Here is a 17988-nt window from a genome sequence, read left to right as displayed (position 1 = left end):
AAACAGCATCTTCAGTCCAGCTAATTAAGAGATGTTTTGGCAAGGCAGCTCTTGGGGGTCCCTGGTTGTTTATGCAAGATCTCCAGGCAAGAGGCTGTCAGCCCCCAGGGTTTTTAAACTCAATACCTCTCCCCCTGTACTTGGCACTGGTGAGGACAAGCATCGAGTGCTGTGTCCAGTTCTGGGCCCCTCAGTTCAGGACATTGAGGGGCTGGAGCAGATCCAGAGAAGGGCAGTGGAGTTCGGGAAGGGTCTGGAGCACAAGTCTTGTGAGGAGCAGGTGAGGGAGCTGGGGGGACTCAGTCTGGAGAAGAGGGGGCTCAGGGGGAGACCTTATTGCTCTGGACGACTCCGTGTCAGGAGGGTGTAGCCGGGTCGGGGTCGGGCTCTGCTCCCAGGCAACCAGTGACAGGAGGAGAAGACACAGCCTAAAGCTGTGCCAGGGGAGGTTTAGGTCGGACATTAGGCAGAATTAATCCACATAAAGGGTGATTAGACATTGGAAGGGGCTGCCCAGGGAGGCGGTGGAGTCACCGTCCCTGGAGGTGTTCAAGGAAAGACCGGACGTATCACTCAGTGCCACAGTCTGGTCGACACGGTGGTGCTGGGTCACAGGTTGGACTCGACGCTCTCAGAGGTCTTTTCCAACCTAATTAATCCTGCGATTGTGTGAAGAAAACCCCGGAGGAGCGGAGCCAGGAGCTCCGATACCCCTCACCCCAGCCCAGCTCCGTCCCTTCACCTTCCCCCGGCGTGACGTCACCGCGCCGTGACGTCGCAGGCGGGGCGGGGCTCTTTCGCAATCCACCAGCGCCGGAAGCGGCGCCGCGCGGCCGTGACGTCGCCACTTCCTTCTTTCCGGTGGAGGCCGCACTGAGGTAGGAGCGGCCCGGCCGCGATCCCGATCCCGATCCGCTTCCATCGGTCGCCCCCCGCGCCCGGCCGGCACGGGGGCTGCGCGACGGGCACGGGGAGGGCAACAGGGACCGGCTGTCGCTGACGGGGCTGTTCCGGTGTGTCCCCGCAGGGCGCCATGGGACGCGTCATCCGCGGGCAGAGGAAAGGCGCGGGCTCCGTGTTCCGCGCACACGTGAAGCACAGGAAGGGCCCGGCCAAGCTCCGCGCCGTGGACTTCGCCGAGCGGCACGGATACATCAAGGGCATCGTCAAGGTACGGCCGGGCCCCTGCTCCCGGGGTGTCCCTGCTCCCGGGGTGTCCCTGCTCCCGGGGTGTCCCTGCTCCCGGGGTGTCCCTGCTCCCGGCGTGTCCCTGCTCCTGGGGTGCCCGTTCCGGGATGCCCATCCCTCTGCTCCTCTTGTGCGGGATCCCAGCCCAGCCCATCTCTCCGCTCCTCCCGAGGGGTATCCAAAGCCTTTCCCGCTCTCCCCAGTGCCCTGCGGCTATTCCTTGTCCTGGCCATACCTTATTCAGGCCGTGCCTTGTCCTGGCCATACCTTATTCAGGCCGTGCCTTATTCAGGCATCTCTCTTTTTGTTAAATAATCAGGTCCCTCTGGAAGTTAAACTACTTGGGATTTATGGGAGCACCTAGGTAAAGGTGGCAGCACGTAGCCAGCAGTAGGATTTTTTTGTTGGAGCTTTGCTAGTGTAGAAATGTCAGATTTTATGTAGGAACATCAGGTTTTCTGTAGGAAATATTGTGGTTTTATGTTGTCTTCAGAATTCCCTGTGCCTGGGAAAGACAGGTGGGGAGAGGTGTCCGTGTAGTTGATTTCACATTAAAAAACCCAGTCTTTGAAATCACTAAGAGGTGTCCATCCTCTTGGTCTTGAGCAGTGGGGGCAGGGCAGTACTTTGGGGTGTGATAGAGTGGTTCAGGTGTGCTGCAGGTACTTTTTGGGTGTCAGTGACTGCAAACAGTGCCACAGGTACCTGGTTGGGTGCTCTGAGCATCCCTTCAGCTTTGTAGGGCACCGTCATCTCCAGGCTGTAGAGAGAACTTCATTCACTCTCACTGTAACTAAGGTGGTGATGAAAGGTAGGCAGGGAAGCTTGAAAAAAACAGAAAAAAGCATCAGTACTGGGCACCAACAGCATCTGAGCTGTCCTGGAAAATAGGCACATCTAAGAGGTGTGTCACAGTCACTTGTCTGTAAATACATGGTTGTGTGTTTTAATCTCAATGTACTCCGGGAGCAGAATTGACTTGTTTTTCCAAGAGTAAAAGAAACATTAAGTCATTAAGCCTTGTGCTTCCTGATTTAGGAACTTCTGTAACTTTGTTGTACCTGATATTATAAAGGTTAGAAACACTTTCACTCTCAAAAAAACACATGGAGAAATCCCTGCCTTTGCCCAGCTCTGTCTCTGCCCAGAGGTGACTGGGCAAAGTGAATTTCTCAGTAGGAAAATAAGGAACAAAACTGTTCAGACAGGATTAGTTACAAGCAGCACACTTAACCAGGGTCATTCTTTTGTGATCACACAACAGTTTGGGTTGGGCTGGAAGGGACCTTGAAGACCATCTTGTTCCACCCCCCTGCCATGGGCAGGGACACCTTCCACTATCCCAGGGTGCTTGGAGCCCCATCCAGCCTGGCCTTGAACACTTCCAGGGATGGGCACCCACAGCCTCTCTGGGCCAGCTATTCCAATGCAGGACCACCCTCACAGTGAGGAATTTTTCCCTGATGTGTTGATGTGATGCAGATATTGGAGGTTGCATCCTTACAGATGTGAATCTTCAGCTCATTTGTGTCGGGAGGAATCCAGACCCCCTTGAAAAGTGACAGTTATGTTGGAGTACTCATCTCCAGTTTTCCGAGTTCTTTGATTTGTGCAGAACCCATGGCAAAGCCTGTGTCCTGCTCTGAGGCAGCTCTACATTCCCACAGGACATTATCCACGACCCAGGCCGGGGCGCTCCCCTGGCCAAGATCGCGTTCCGTGATCCGTACCGGTTCAAGAAGCGCACGGAGCTGTTCATCGCCGCCGAGGGCATCCACACCGGCCAGTTCGTGTACTGTGGCAAGAAAGGTGGGTCTTGGGGGGGCTGCCTGGGCAAGGGCAGCACGTTGAGTGTCCCAACACCTTTCTCCACACTCGACATGGAACAGGTGTTCCAGGTCGAACCCTAAAATGTGCCCCGGCCGCTGCCGGAGGCTCCGTGCAGTGCCACCCTCTTGTGCACGAGGCCTGTGTTAAATAGAACTGGAACTCCAAGTACCCAAATGAAGTTGTGGCTGCTCTGGTTGCTCTTTGCAGCTCAGCTAAACATCGGTAATGTCCTGCCTGTGGGCACCATGCCAGAGGGCACCATCGTGTGCTGCCTGGAGGAGAAGCCCGGTGACCGTGGGAAGCTGGCACGTGCCTCTGGGAACTACGCCACAGTCATCTCTCACAACCCTGAAACGAAGAAAACCAGAGTGAAGCTGCCCTCTGGCTCCAAGAAAGTGATTTCTTCTGCAAACAGAGCTGTTGTTGGTAAGGAACAGAGCTATGAACTTGTCTGGTCACTGAGCTGCTTGTCACTGCTAAGGAACCTTTCAAACTGGGTCCCAGTTTGTAACAACCATCTTGAAAAAAAGGGTCATTTGCAGGCTGGACCCAGGGTTACACACCAGTATAGTCTGTGCTCAGGGCCTCCTTGGTTTGTATGTTATACCTGCACTGCCTTTGGGTAGTGGTGACCTAAATTTGGAGGTGGTGTGACCTAGTGAGAGGACAGAACAGTAGATGCTCACTGTCCTCCGTTGTGGTGGAATTGCTCAGTCTGTAGAATCTGCAGTCCTTGGGGAAAGACTTCTGTGAAAAGTGGCATTGATGCTTTTGGTACAGAGCAAGCCTGCAGGGCAGTGCTGGAGGTGGTGTCAGGTGGGTGGAGTGTTCTGGGAAGTCTGACAGGGAATGACAAGACAACTTCCAAAAAGCAGAGGCTTTGCCAGGTTTGTTGTACACCTGACTGACAGCTGAGGTGGCTGCTGGTGTCACTGGCCTGCTTCTGCGTAGAAGACACCTAAATGAGGAATCTGGTGCGTTACTCTGGTAAAATTGACTCAATAAATAATGAAGTAGGTATAAAACTCAGAGTTCTTCATAGTTCCCTGAGCTCTTTCGATTCATGCATTAGTTGCAAAACTGTTAATGTTGCACAAGAAATTTGAGCAGTAAAACTGGCAGTGCTTTAAAAACTCTTAAACCTTTGTGAAGGGGTTGAAAAGCAGTATCTAAAGAGTGTGTCCCCTTGCAGAGCCCTCAGTGTGTGGCTGTAGCTCGACTCTGATCTCACTGGCGATGGCTGGAACTTACTGGGTTGAACCCAGCTGGGATGGCTTGAGATTGGTCTTCAGAAACTCAGTCTTAGAACTTGAATGTCATTAGGGATTAGTGTTAAACACTTTATTTTGTTCTCTTATGTGTTCTATTTGTGTGTTACCATTCCTGCTGTTCCCTCCAGGAATCGTTGCCGGCGGAGGCCGTATTGACAAGCCCATCCTGAAGGCTGGCAGGGCCTACCACAAGTACAAGGCCAAGAGGAACTGCTGGCCACGTGTCCGTGGTGTGGCCATGAACGTGAGTCTGTTTGCAGTCACTGTCCTTCCTTGCACTTTGGAAAGGGTTTGTGTGATGCAGGGACGAGATAATCACTGCACCACGTGAAAAGCGAAGCAGTTAAACTTCCTGTCCCCTTGAGTTATTGCTGTTAGACACCCTTTACTTGTTACATGGTTACATTGCTGGCTTGCCTTCCCTCTCCACAGCCTGTAGAACATCCCTTCGGAGGGGGTAACCACCAGCACATCGGGAAGCCCTCGACCATCCGGAGAGACGCTCCCGCCGGGCGCAAGGTCGGTCTCATCGCTGCCCGTCGCACGGGCAGGCTGAGGGGAACAAAGACTGTGCAGGAGAAGGAGAACTAAACAACCTCTGTGGAGGTTACACAATAAATTCGTCCCAACAGAGCTTGTGTGAAGTTCGTGGTGTCTGCAGCTGCAGTGGGGCTAAAATAGGGATGATAAACAAGTTGAGTGGAGATAAAGGGTTGTTTTTCCCCCCTTGCCTTGAAGAGTAAGGGGATTCTCTCAGCCAGCAGTTTGTCTGTGCGCTGGTCCTGCAGGCTGGAGTAACACTTGGTGTGGATGCTCTTGTGCCCTGGTGTGATGCTAACACTGGCCTGGTTACGGGGTTGCTTAGGCCTGACAAAGCATTACAGACCAGTCAAGTTATCCCTTGGTTACCTGGCTTAACTTGGGAATTTGGATGAAGTGGTGAAAGGGTGCTCAGTTTCCCAAGTTCATAGTCTCTTAACATAATGGTTTTCCATTTTTATCTGCTCTGTTTCTTTGGAGAGCTCCTTACAGAGGTAGTGTTTCAGCTACTGTCACTGTAAGGTTTGGGCTTCCTTTTGGAATCATCGGGCTCCAGTCAAATCAAAGATGCTTCCTTTGAGCACAAACTCAGAAGTTTAAGGTATCACACAACCTGCCCCTTTACTCATCAGTGTTTAGAAAGGGCAGACAGCTTCAAAATTCTCCCCTGTGCAAGCTGTTCATGATGGCATGTTCCAAGGTGCTGTAGTAACATGGGCAGTAGCACTGAAGTCCCACTGGGAAGCTGTGTTCTCATAAGAACAGCTGTCCTGTGAAAAGTCAGCTTTTTGGAGGGCGGTGAGAGAGAAGTGATGGGGTTTATTGCAAAATGGCTTTATTCACAGCTTTTCTGAACTGGCCTTTGGAGGGAAAAAAAAGTACAAATCTCAAAGCAGCTGAAGCTCATTCACATCTGAGCACAACTAAAGCCAGGGCTCCTGCTGATCTGCAGCAGCTCTGGCTGTGCCACAGGGGTCAGTGCTGAGGGCACTGCAGCCAGACCTCACACGAGTGTGACTTACATTGGTGGGAATCCAGTGGAATGCAAAGCAGGAAAAGTAATTTCCTATATCCACCCACAAAACCAATAGTGGAGCTCGTCACATGTCTATAGAGAAGGAAATACCCTAGGCCACACACCTTGGAAAAAGGCATCAGATCCCCTTTGGGGGAAATAAAGAAAGCAATGACAGGTTTTGTTTCTGTTTATACTCTCCCAATACCATCAGAGTTTGTAAAGTTCACATCTCATGTTTTTGCCACGAGAACAGAAGCTGTTCATGTGCCTGTGTTCTCCTGACATGGACCTAATATAACATACCCTCCAAACACCATCTGAAGAACAGGTGCAGTATTTAATATTCCAGAACAATTTGCATTAAATGACCTAAAGGACTCGCAGAAACAATGGTTTCCAACCACGCTTGGGCCCCTTAGACTCCATATATTTTCTAGGGAAGGGGGAGATGGTTACTGACACTTGTCACCTCTGCTGCTGATCCCAGGCTCTGACAGCGTCCCACAGGTGTTCACAGCCAACAGCCAGGGGATCAGTGCATTAAATCAATGGGTAGGGAATAATTGCACAAATAAATAAACTAGCACTTTTTGGTGCTGAGGGCAGCTAATACATTTAATGTAAATATACAGGATGCAATGTTCAGTCTCTTTAAATTCACAGTGGTATGAGGATTTTGGAGATTTTGGTACAATCACCAAACCCCGTGTTGTGAGTAACTATAACAGTACAGTCTCCTGTTACAAACATGAACATGGAACTTAAAAAAGCCACAGTGACACTGGAAAACAACCACAAGATAAACACTCTCTCAGGGCAAAATTCTGTCCCCTAGCACCTCAGTGCTAAAAATGTATGAAAAATAGGAGGGAAGAGCAAATTAGATGAAGTGAATGACTGAAAAATCAGAGGCTTTAAAGAAGCCAACCTAAAATGAAAAATTGAAGTAAACTGAAATATATTTTCCAAAGTGAGGGTCTCATTTAAGCTCCAGCAGGTTACCTGACAGGGGAAGTTAAAGAGAACTAACAATGCAACAAGAATAATAAAAATATACTGTTGAGTTCCTAACAAGCTGGGAGGATCTGTGGAAGTACTGAATGTGAAAATGGGACTGAAGTGAAAGTCAGTCCTTGGCCTCTGCGAGGGCTGAGTGGAGTGTCAGGAGGTTCAGCTGAGCAGGGCAGTGGATCCTTCTGAATCCAGAATTTCTGTAGAAACCAGAAATTCAACAGGACAGGGACACTGCAAAGGAGCAGGGAGCCTTCCTCTCCAGCCATGGCTGGTGAGGTGGGCGGACGTCTGAGCTCTACTGAAGAAACACAAAACCACTTTTGAATGTCAATTAGCAAAATAAACAATGTTGCATACAAAACACATGGGACCTTAAAGATGATCTAGTTCCAAGCCCCCTGCCATGGGAATAATTGTATAATTGCAATTATACTTTAATTATATATCATACCCAGGAACCTCTGGCTCAAACGAGCAGTTCTCATCAGCGTGACAGAATGCAGTTGATTTGCTTATGTAGTTTCTGTCCAGGATACTTCACAGATGATTGTCTCCATTCCCAGCCCTAATGCTGCACAGAGGACATGAGCTACTACATGAGTGGTCAAATACAGCCGTGCTTATTATCAAAATAATAATAAAAAACTTCTTGTAAGGATTAGCATGGTTACAAGGACATCAGAAATCTTGAAATGAAGCCAACTCTGTTTTAAAGACAGATGTGAAGTGTTCCTGCAGAAATTTCAGAGGTTATTTCCAGTATAAGGCTTTGTTTGCTAAAAGAAAAAAATTAAAAAGAAGGAAAAAAAAAGATACATACCAGTGAAGCACTAAAAGGTCTTCCTTTAAAAGGGCTTCAAATTCTCACCTACGGAAAGACCAAACAGCATTTTCTTTACACTTTTTTAAGGGCGTATTGAGGAACACGAAGTGCTACCTAAGCATCAACACTTATCACAAGATCTTTCACAGTAACAGAACCCTCTCATTAACATCATTATCCCCTTCCAACACCTCCGCAGCCCGACGGCTCCTGCACAGACCAAACATTTCTACCTTGTGCTAAGACTCACACGGCAGGAGCAGGAATTCACCCAGGGATGGGGAAGGATCCCTGCTCCAGGGCTTTCCACAGCACCATCTCCCAGTCCTGACTGCCCACCCTTGATAAACCAGAAGGGGGGAGAAATTCTGGAGGATCCACAATCTGCCACACCTCTGGTGCAGGGAGGGAGGAAATGCAAAAGGAGATGAAAGGAAGCAGTGTGAGGTAGAAAAAAGTCAGAGTAAACACATCCAGAGAGTTTCTGCAAAAAAGATCAGAGGCAAACCAGCTTCAGCAATAAGATAACGATGCTGTTATGCTGAAGTTACCAGGTAAGTATCTGTCAAATCTAAGGAAAATGCTTTGGGCTGTATTTTCAGCTAATGTAAAAACCACAGGAGCCCAAATTCTGAAAGGTTTCAAGGAGTCTGGTGATCAATAAATCATTATAGCCTCCATAGAAGTTAAATTAAAAAAAGGCTTTTTTTGTCCTGTGGCATTAACAGTTTCTCAGAGAGAAATGTGAGAACAGAAACATTTGTAGGAGTCACTTTGCATTTTTGCTGCCTTCATCAAAAGCTTTCTTCTCCCATTTTACAGCAACCCCCCAACCAGCAGTGACCGGTTGGGATTCATCCAGAGTGTATCCTGAATTCTCATTTTTGCTAACACGTGGATGTCCAGGAATTCACAGGCAGGTCCCCTCAGATGGGTGACACTGACTGAACAGACCCACAAACTCAGGTGTTACAGAATCACAGAACTGTCAGGGTTGGAAGGGACCTCTGGAGATCCTCCAGTCCAGCCCCCCTGCCAAGGCAGGGTCACCTGGAGCAGGTGACACATGACTGTGTCCACGTGGCTTTGGAATGTTTCCAGAGAGGGAGACTCCAGGACCTCCCTGGGCAGCTGTTTGAGTGCTCCACCACCCTCAACATGAAGTTCTTCCTCACGCTGAGGTGGAACCTCTTGTGTTACCTGCTTCCATGATGTCTTGTTCAAACAGGTTTATTTAATGTCAGTACTACAGTAATTTGCATTTTCATTTACAAATCTTCAAGGGCAAACACAGAGAAGCAGAGGTTTCCCGTAGCTCTTTCACACCCACCTCACATTCCTTTAGGTGATGGCCTTGGCAGAGCAAAGCAACTGGGCAATGGGCACCTTGTGGAAACAGGGTAAGAGCAGCTCTGCAGCAGCTGCAGCAGCTTCTGCCAGCCTGGAATGTGAGAGGATACCTGTCCCTGGAATAACCCCTTGTTCCGAGGAGAGGCCAGTGCCACTCACGGAAGCCTTTGGCCCTCAGCAGGCACGAAGGTGGGATGATACCCAGGAGCATTTCCATGCATCCAGCTCTTCTCCAGCCACTACAGCACAATCAAGCTGGTCCTCAGGTGCTACAACAGGTTCAAAGGCAGCAGCAAAACCTGGCTACTTTCCCAACTTGAGGACATCCCAGCTATTATTTCCCTGTCTTCATCACAGCGAGTCTCCTCCATCAACAACTTTGTTAGATTGTATTTTAATAAATTCAACACAAGAGGCCTCCACTAGCCCATTCTTCAATTAAGTCCACATTTTATTTATGGTTTGCTGTTGGTACTTCAATCAGATTTATATATACATAATCTAAAACCTACATCAAAACCATGTTGACTGCTCTGAAGACCGAGAGAAGTGACACGATTGAAGTTTTCTTCCACAGCTCTATGGTAAGTCTACATTCCCACAGCAGGTTTTTGGTTCAGGTTGCAGAAGTGTTCAGAAAGCCAATGCCAGGTCTCTCTCAGACTCGGAGTGGGAGGGTTACACAGTCCTCTTTCAGCATTTCAGTCTTACACACAACCACAGTAGCAATCAGAAACATTTTTTTATTCTAGATAAACACCTGGGTTGATCTGCAGAACCCTGGCTTTTCACATTCTCACATCCCTCCCTTTCTAAACCCAGCTGGAAACCCAAGTTCCTCCCTACAGTTCCATTATTTGAACATTAGTTGTGAACGGATTTGATGCTACTCCACACGGGAACTGAGGCAGCACGAGAGGCTGAGTAAGGAGTGTTTGTGAGTCCATGTGGTGCCACCTGAAAAATGCCAGTTCCTCCACTTTGATGCAAACACAGGTACCCCGAATGATCCCGTACATCCCCAGGGGAGGCAGGGACTGCCCGTGCCTGCCCAGCAAACAGCCCCACCAGGTCTTTGTGCACCTGTGTTGGCCCGACCCACAGCAGCTCCCGCGCTGCTGGAGCCGCTCCCGGCGGAACAGCCGGCAAAGAACGTCAAGAGGTAGAAAGTATTCACAGAGGCAGCTGGGGAAGCCCCTCGCTCAGCCCACTCCCTGTATTTGCTCAGAGGATTCGACTTGGTACAGATCTTAAGAGGAGAAAAAGGATAGAAAATGCTTTTACATGCTACTTAATCTCAAGTTCCTGCCAGGAATCAGCTCCTCGGTTCCCGGGGATCCTGTGGTTCAGGACAGTTCACACCGGGAGGGCTCACAAGCTGCTGCCAGTGGGTGTGTGGGGCCAGAGAAAAGCCCATTTCCAGTTCCCCAGGGATTTCACAGAGCATGACCTCTCCCTTCAGGGAAATACTCCCATTTCTGCTATTTCACCTGTCCCTAACCACGCACAGGGGAGGCTGATAGAATTTCTATCATTAAATCCTGAAGACCTAGTCTTCACATTTCTAAGCTTTAGAATTTGCTTCCAGAAGACCTTCTGAGGACTTTAAAGCACCTACCAGATATTTAAATACAATCAAGTATATTGTGTCCACATTTTCAATCAGCCTTCTTTTCCAGAGTAGATTCCAGCAAAACCTACTGGTTTTGTTCATCTGTACAAACCAACTGTTCAAGATAGAAAATGAAGGGGGAAAAAAACCCAACCAACTAATCAGCCGAAGAAACCCAATAAGCCACGAGCTATCAGAATTCCTGGCTGCCATCAGGAGCACAAAGCCTTCCAATCCCACACAAATTACGAGGAGATTTGAGAGATGACAAAGCCCACCTGGGTCAAGGCTGCTGCTACTGCACAGTAAAAAGCTCTGCTTTGGAGGCTGCCTGGCAAGCACTTTTTTTTTGCAGCAGCAGCAGCAAACAGCAGGACAACAGGTGTAAGTAAAAAAAAAAAAAGGAGGTAAACAACATCATGGCAAGTGAAGGGATTTGATTCCAAGAAAATACAAAAATATTAAATATAAAAATGACCTTTACAATCCAGAGTGGAAAAACTCCGTAAGAAAGAATCACAAGAAATGATGGACAGGAATTTGGGGGTGGAGGGACAAGAACTGAGCAGCATTTCAATAAATAAAGCTACAAAAAGAAGGCTGATACTTTTAAAAGCTGCACCTACAGAGGTGTCACTACAGCAAGGGAACAGAACTGCTCGCTTAATGGCTCAGGTGAAACCACACTTGGAAAGCATTCTTCCAGCCCTGGGCATTGTATGGAAACAGAAACAGCACATCACAATGGAAATGACGATTTGGGGAAAAAACCCAAACATTTAAAGGCTTTCCTCTGGTGAGGACTAAAAGGGACGTCACTGCAAACCCATCAGGACGCTGCAGGCTGTGCAGCTGACACCACCTTGGGCAACACAAACCAAGTTACTGGGATAGCTGTTGCAAACTTAAGAACAAAAATTAACACTACCAGACATTTTGAATAGTACAGAGACAGAGAAGAAGGGAATGATCTTATTTTTCTATGATTAGATTTTGGACGAATTCACAGACCCTTTTTTCTCTTATTTCCATTCCTCAAGGTTAGCTCATGGTTAAAGACTAGGAGACATTTTTTGCACATTATTTTGACCACTGAAGAATGACCCTGTCACTTCAGAATTGTGCTGATGTGATTAAGGCTATATTAATTCTTCCAAGGAAACAGCCTGTAGGTCAGTTTTATTATCAAAAAGTGGCTCTAAGGAATTCTAAAGCTAAAAAATACGGAATTGGGTATTTAAAAATCCAATGAAAAGTTAGCCCTTATTCAGGAGAGTGTTTTTCTCCTTCAGAAACTCATTCCCTCGTTCTTGTTTTGATTTCACTGTCTGCAAACAAGAGAGAGATCTGTCTTTTGTGCCACCCACTGACTGATCTGGCTTGACCCCTGCAACACGTCACCAACTTCCACTCCTGCAGTGCTTAAATCAACTGAACTCACACAAATGCTGTTGAAATCCAGGGATCCATCACAACTTGCATTAGAAAATCAGATTACAGGATGAGGATTTCTGAATTTAATGGCTGGAAAATACATCAACACAATTCCACGAACAGCCTACCCTAACACACACTGCAGGAGTGGGACTGAGCAGTTGCTCCAGTAGAAAAGGACAAAGGAATGGCTACTGGACACTTTAAAACAGTCACCCCGAGGGAGCTGACTCAGAAATAAAAGGGCATTTATGCTGTGAACCTTACAAAGCTCCACAGTGTGAAAAGTGACAGTGCTGGGGTTGGTTAAAGCCCTTCCAGCCCAGCACAGCTGTCCAGGCTGGAATAGAGGGCAAGTCCCAGTGTAAGTGACTGAACTGACATGACAATCCCCAAAGACCACGAGAAGGTAGGGACATGGACACCCTGGAATGGCACAGAGGGCACACACAGGGAGGTCACTGCTCCAGTGTGCTCTGATCCCAGCTGCAAACCAGGAGAAAGTGCACTGAGCCTAAAAGAGGGGCTTGCTGTTGTCCTCTTCATGAGACCACCTGGAAGAGGATCAGAAACTCTGCAGGAGAAAGCAGCTGGGTTCCTCTGCCCTTGCTTTGTTCCTGCAGCACCACTGTGCAGCACACAGCACGTACAAGACAGCTCCTACTGCTCCCCAGAAAGCCTGTCTTGCCTGGCCCTATAGAAGGCAGGACTTTGTTCCCAAGACCTCATGGCTGTGAAAAAAGTGGTATCATGAACATGATGGAGAGCATAGAAAGTAAGAAGATGGGGAGCCAAAAATTACTGTTGTCCTGATTACACTGTGCTGAAGCTGGGCCACAAAAGGGAAACTCCCTCACCTGTCTTAAGAAATGTGAGGTCAGCATCAGCATCTCACCCTCCCAAAAATTAAGGTGTGTGTCTTTGATCACTAGGAGGAATTTGCTTTCAATGTGTATTCGCAAGTGTGAACTAACAAGGTTTAGTTAAGATATTTAAACACTTAATTGGTTACTCTTCAAATTTACTAACATGCCACTTGTTCCCCTAATTTCTACAGTCAGTCTTTAGCTTTCATTTGAAGTTAAATCCATTGCACTGAAAGCCTCCCTGCAACGCCCAGTAACTGCAACTCACACCAACAAAAACATTGAGCCACTTTGCCATGACACAGTTTATCAGCCTTTCTGGCAAAAGACTCAGAGGTAGACAAAATTTATTGAAACCAAAAATGGAGGAAATTGCTACAGCAGCCAATTTTTGCCCATTTTAGCTTTGGCAGAATGGCTAATCTCATTCTCTCCTGGAACTCAGGAAATATATAGGAAGTTTTGGAACCATAAGTGCTTTTTCATGATACATATGCTAAAACACACAAGCTAGGCACAACAAAGTGGCTGAGAAGGCATAACAGCAATTATGATAACACAAATCTCTCATGTTGTCTGAAGTTTCACTTTGGGGAAAAAAAAAAAAAAGAAATGTCATTGGGGAATTTATTTTCTTTCTGGTTCCATTTCAGTAAGATACACCAGCTTGAAAAATAGAGAACTCAAATTTTCAGAGCTGGCAGTCAGCAGGGAGAATAATGTGAAAAATTCCAAGTCAAGCAGAGTCCTGTTCTGCTTGTCCATCACCACGAGATGGGGTCCTGCAGGACAAACAAGCTCTGACTGAACCCTGAGCCCTCTCCTTGTTGTCAAAGGGTAACACAGGTGCAGGTGACCAACTCTGTGACTGAAACGCAGCACATTTACTGATACGCCAACAGTGACTGAACTCCTTTTATATATGGCTGTACTCTTTTTAACACTGACAAGTAGCAAGTGTTAAAAAGCTTATTTTAGTCACTAAACAACCACAATCCAAACGCACAAGAGAAGTAGTTAAGAGGGTTAAGTTTGACCCTCGAGGTCAAACTACACATTAAACCCCATTTAACATCACCTATGGATTTTCAGTTTCTATGTATTCCGTGTCACACTGCCAGGAACACGAGTAATTGCTTTACTATTTATTGGCTCGTTTTATGGAAGACCAGAGATTCCCTAGAAACTGTTCTGAACAGAAAAACAGGACTGAAATTAGTGAGGGGGGAATTAAATCTTTAGGCACTTTGAGGACGACTGCTTTAAAGTGTGTGCCATCACCAACGAGGTATCACCAGGTGTGTCGCCTGAAAATCACCTGCCAAGATGCTGCACCAGTAACATGCATATCAAACTTTTTGCTTGTACAGTATTTGTTAAGTACAATTCAAAACTGTTTTGCCCAGAGTGAAGAAAACATTGCACCTTACACCTGTTCTAAAAGCAGCAGCTGCAGCAAACAAGACGGGCTTATCCTTCTTCACGTCACAAAGATGCACAACATTCTCAATTTGCTGCCTGAAAAAACAACTGCCACTGCAGCCATTCCCAGTTCAGGGACGGGGTGGGTACGGCTGAAGAAAGCCACAGCCTTAAAGTGTCACAGGTTTGACATGTCTCTACAATCATTGCACTATTAAAAGCAAACACATTTGGCAAGGCTGAACTAGCACATTATATATTTTACCTATATCGTAAAAAATACGTAATAATTGCCTCTGAGATAGCTTGTTTAACAATTACTGGTCCAAATAAATATGAACTATTTCAACTTGAGAACTCAGGGTAGAATTTTTTTTTAGTTAAAACCTCCAACAAGCATTCCCAAACATAAATGGGAACACTTTATTCAAATTTACTAAGTCCAGGTAAAATGGTGTTACTAAAAAACTATGAAAAAATCTGAATTAATTTTAGCACTAGGAAAAACATGGAAGCATAAAAGTGATCATCACTACACAAGCATATTCAAAAATCTTCTGTGTCCCTCCCTTGTTACACTAAATGCCTAAGAATGCACTTGCAACTGGATTTGCCATTGTTCATTTCAAAACTACAGACCTTTAATTTGATAAGCAGCTTTGTTTCTATCAACTCATTTGTAAAAAACACCATCAAGCTTGTGCTCTTAAATATATATATGTATATATAAAAACATACAAAAAGTACAAGATAAATCACATTAAGAAACTTTTACAGTGTAATTGTCCTGATTATTTTATTCTTAAGGGCCAATTTTTTTTTTTTTTGTGCACAGAATCTCAATGTGACTGTTGTTCCAGAATTCAGCATAGTGCCACTGCACAGAATTCACCTTTCTGTGCAGTCCATTAAAAAACAAAACCCCAAAAAACAACACACACCACAGGACAAAACATTCTTCTTAAATCAAATCTATTTGTGAATTCAGCAAAATAATTTCTATAAAATAAAACAGCAAAATATTTAAATAGTATAGGGTGGGCTGTATCTGTTTTGCAGGGGTATTTGGTTTTTAGACAGGTTCCAAAAAAATTACACACATTCAAGTTACCAATTTTCATTTAAATACAGTATTTACTGATGCGTTTCTTTAAGTCTTTAAACAAATGTTTATTCTGGAATAGAGATACCTCAGAATTGTATTTGACTAACCAGTAGTTTCTTTTATCTTTAAACCCTGCTTCTAATGTTAAGATTTTCTGTATAATGGATAAAGAGCTAAGACAATTCTCGCTTTCAAGTAGAACTGTGAACGAGCAGAAAACCAGCAAGTTAACTTGGTGCAGTGGCACTCACAAGTACTCTGTGATTTTGTTGACTTCCACTTCACTGGGATGCAGTAGAAGGAAAGTGTTAGAAATTTATCTAATAAGCTCTACCAAAGAAACAAAACAAGCACACCAAATACAGTCTATTATGCTCCAGGCATCCTGGCATAGCAAATTTTTGCATATTTGTTTTAAATCTTTTAAATTCCTATTACTGAAAACTAAGTGTTCTTTATCCCACCCAGAGAGAGAACTGTCAAACATCAGATGTGAGGAACATATGTGAAACTGAAAACCACTTGTTTGTCACATTTTCCCTCCCCATTTTATAGTCTAGGTGTAAGAAGAAAAAGTTCTGAGCAATACAGTTGTCACATTGGGACAACTGCTGTCACGTTTGTTTTTGTTTTTTTTTTTCCCCTCATTGGCTACACTAACTTGGTGTGAAGCCATGCTAAATGTTACAGCATAACTATAGCTTCAAAGTGATTAACCTAATACCAGAATGAAAAAGGCAATGAAAAAAGATCTAGAAACAATGTTACATCACCAATTTTCCACATCAACCAAATAATTAAAAGGTTACCAGCCATTACGTTGCTCATAGTAAAATCGACTCCAGTGGCAAAGAATTAACATGAAACTATTTTTGTGGTTGACATGGATAGGCTTTTTCATAAAGGAGTTGATCCAACTGCCATGAGGCAGGCAACACTGGTTGCAGAGCGCAGCAGATATATCAAGAAATTATTTTTTTGTTTTTGTAGATCTGTGAGTCTCATCAAGACAAAAAAAAATGTTTCTTGCTCAAGAATTAACAGTCAAACATTAATATACTATATACACCTTTGCCATTTACACATTAGCATCAGGCCATTTATTACAAAACACTATACACTTTCCACTGCAGGCGGGTTATATATTGACAGCAAATTTTCTGCAGATAAGACAGTGAATAGACTCTCCACTCCATGTTGATTAGGAATAGTTTTTCTAGTTTTAAATATTAGCCAGACACAGAGAAAGGTTGGACTGTAAGGCCTGGGTGCACAGTCTTGATGGAGCAAGTTAATTGATTATGTGCATTTCACTAATCTTTTGTCTGAGGCGGGGAAACTTCTTCACTGCCTTCGTAGTTTTCTTGTGCTCGTTGGCCAGTTCGCTGAGGGTTGTTCATATGATGTGCTGCCGGGCCCGTATATGGCTGTCCATGCACGTGGTTATTCTGCAAGAAAACAGAAACAGTTTAAAGGGGCTTTAAACCTGTGGGATGTTTCCTCACTCGTTTGCTTTCCCCCTTTCCATTCAGACCACTGAACCGTATCCTCAAGCACACCGAACTTCTCCTGTGGCAACGTCTGCATGAACACACATCCCAGCTTCTTCATTCCTCTGATCCACACCTTTCACTTACCTTTCTGATTTACACAGAAGGTAAACAAACATTCAACTGTAAAGGTACAAGATCAGCTGAAACAGCAATCTCAGCTTTTGAATAACAAACAGTTACATGCAAAGCAAAAAAGCAGCAAAAAAGAAAGAAAAGGAGACGAAGAGAGGTTGCCTACGTGCTGCCACATTAAACTGTGCATATATTTTATTAACAGATTCAATCAGCTTGATTTTTTTTCCTAAAACAATGGAAAAAGCATACCTGTATTTATGCAGCACACTTTAATTTTTAAAGGGGAAATTCAACATTACAGAACTGAATGAAATCTAGACCAGCAGTCTTCTGCAGATGCTCTGCCCCAATTTAAGAAGTCGTACACAGATCTGGCCAACAAAAACACCTCATTTATCTACTGTTTTGCAGAGTTTGTGGAGAAACCAGGAATATGAGGATTGTGTGTGTTAGTGAGAAATGCCATCTCTTGCAAGAAAGTGAACACATCACACGGATAATGGTGAGGTTACAGAATGTGTCTGAACTTGGGAGCTCAGAAAGGAGTGGGAAAATCTGCATGACTTACCAACTGCTCTGCTGAGAACATCAAGTAAGGAAAGCAAGATGGAGGGGAAAATGGATTTGGGCAGGAAAGGAAATTAAATTAGCAGATTTGGAATATATAAAATGAATTGGAACAAAAATGGCAACTAAGTGCAGGATCTAATAATTAGCCAATTCGATAAAAAAAAACCTTGGTAAGGATTTCTTTCAGATCTGGCTTTCCACTGGAAAATATTAACAAAGCAGGCATTTAACGTAAAAACAGATTTAGATTTTGTATGTACTTAAGATTTAGACATCATTGTTCATAGCACAAAGCCATTTGCTTTTTTCCAAAAGCC

At 45.2% G+C, this 17988-nt stretch overlaps 2 protein-coding genes across 5 annotated transcripts in view; one reads left to right on the top strand and one right to left on the bottom strand.

Moving 5' to 3' along the window:
• The first annotated feature begins 825 nt into the window (after window positions 1-825).
• Window positions 826-4922, top strand: RPL8 (ribosomal protein L8). Its single transcript, XM_027741990.2, has 6 exons — window positions 826-878; window positions 1028-1171; window positions 2856-2997; window positions 3226-3444; window positions 4418-4533; window positions 4722-4922. Exons 2-6 carry the CDS (start codon window positions 1034-1036, stop codon window positions 4878-4880), a joined length of 774 nt encoding a protein of 257 aa, XP_027597791.1. The 5' UTR covers window positions 826-878; window positions 1028-1033; the 3' UTR covers window positions 4881-4922.
• A 4545-nt stretch (window positions 4923-9467) lies between these two features.
• Window positions 9468-17988, bottom strand: part of USP9X (ubiquitin specific peptidase 9 X-linked) — a 107103-nt gene continuing 98582 nt past the window's right edge. For all 4 annotated transcript variants that reach the window (XM_027741985.2, XM_027741986.2, XM_027741988.2 and 1 more), the window contains one exon: window positions 9468-16921. In XM_027741985.2, coding sequence (XP_027597786.1) covers window positions 16787-16921 — 135 coding nt within the window. In that variant the 3' untranslated portion in view covers window positions 9468-16786. The remainder of the gene's footprint in view (window positions 16922-17988) is intronic.

The sequence above is a fragment of the Pipra filicauda genome, unplaced genomic scaffold (assembly GCF_003945595.2).
Source record: "Pipra filicauda isolate LSUMZ 115617 unplaced genomic scaffold, ASM394559v2 scaffold18_size4552066_pilon, whole genome shotgun sequence".
NCBI lineage: Eukaryota > Metazoa > Chordata > Aves > Passeriformes > Pipridae > Pipra > Pipra filicauda.
Note: the sequence above shows the minus strand (reverse complement) of the source record. Positions and strands in the feature narration are given on the sequence as shown.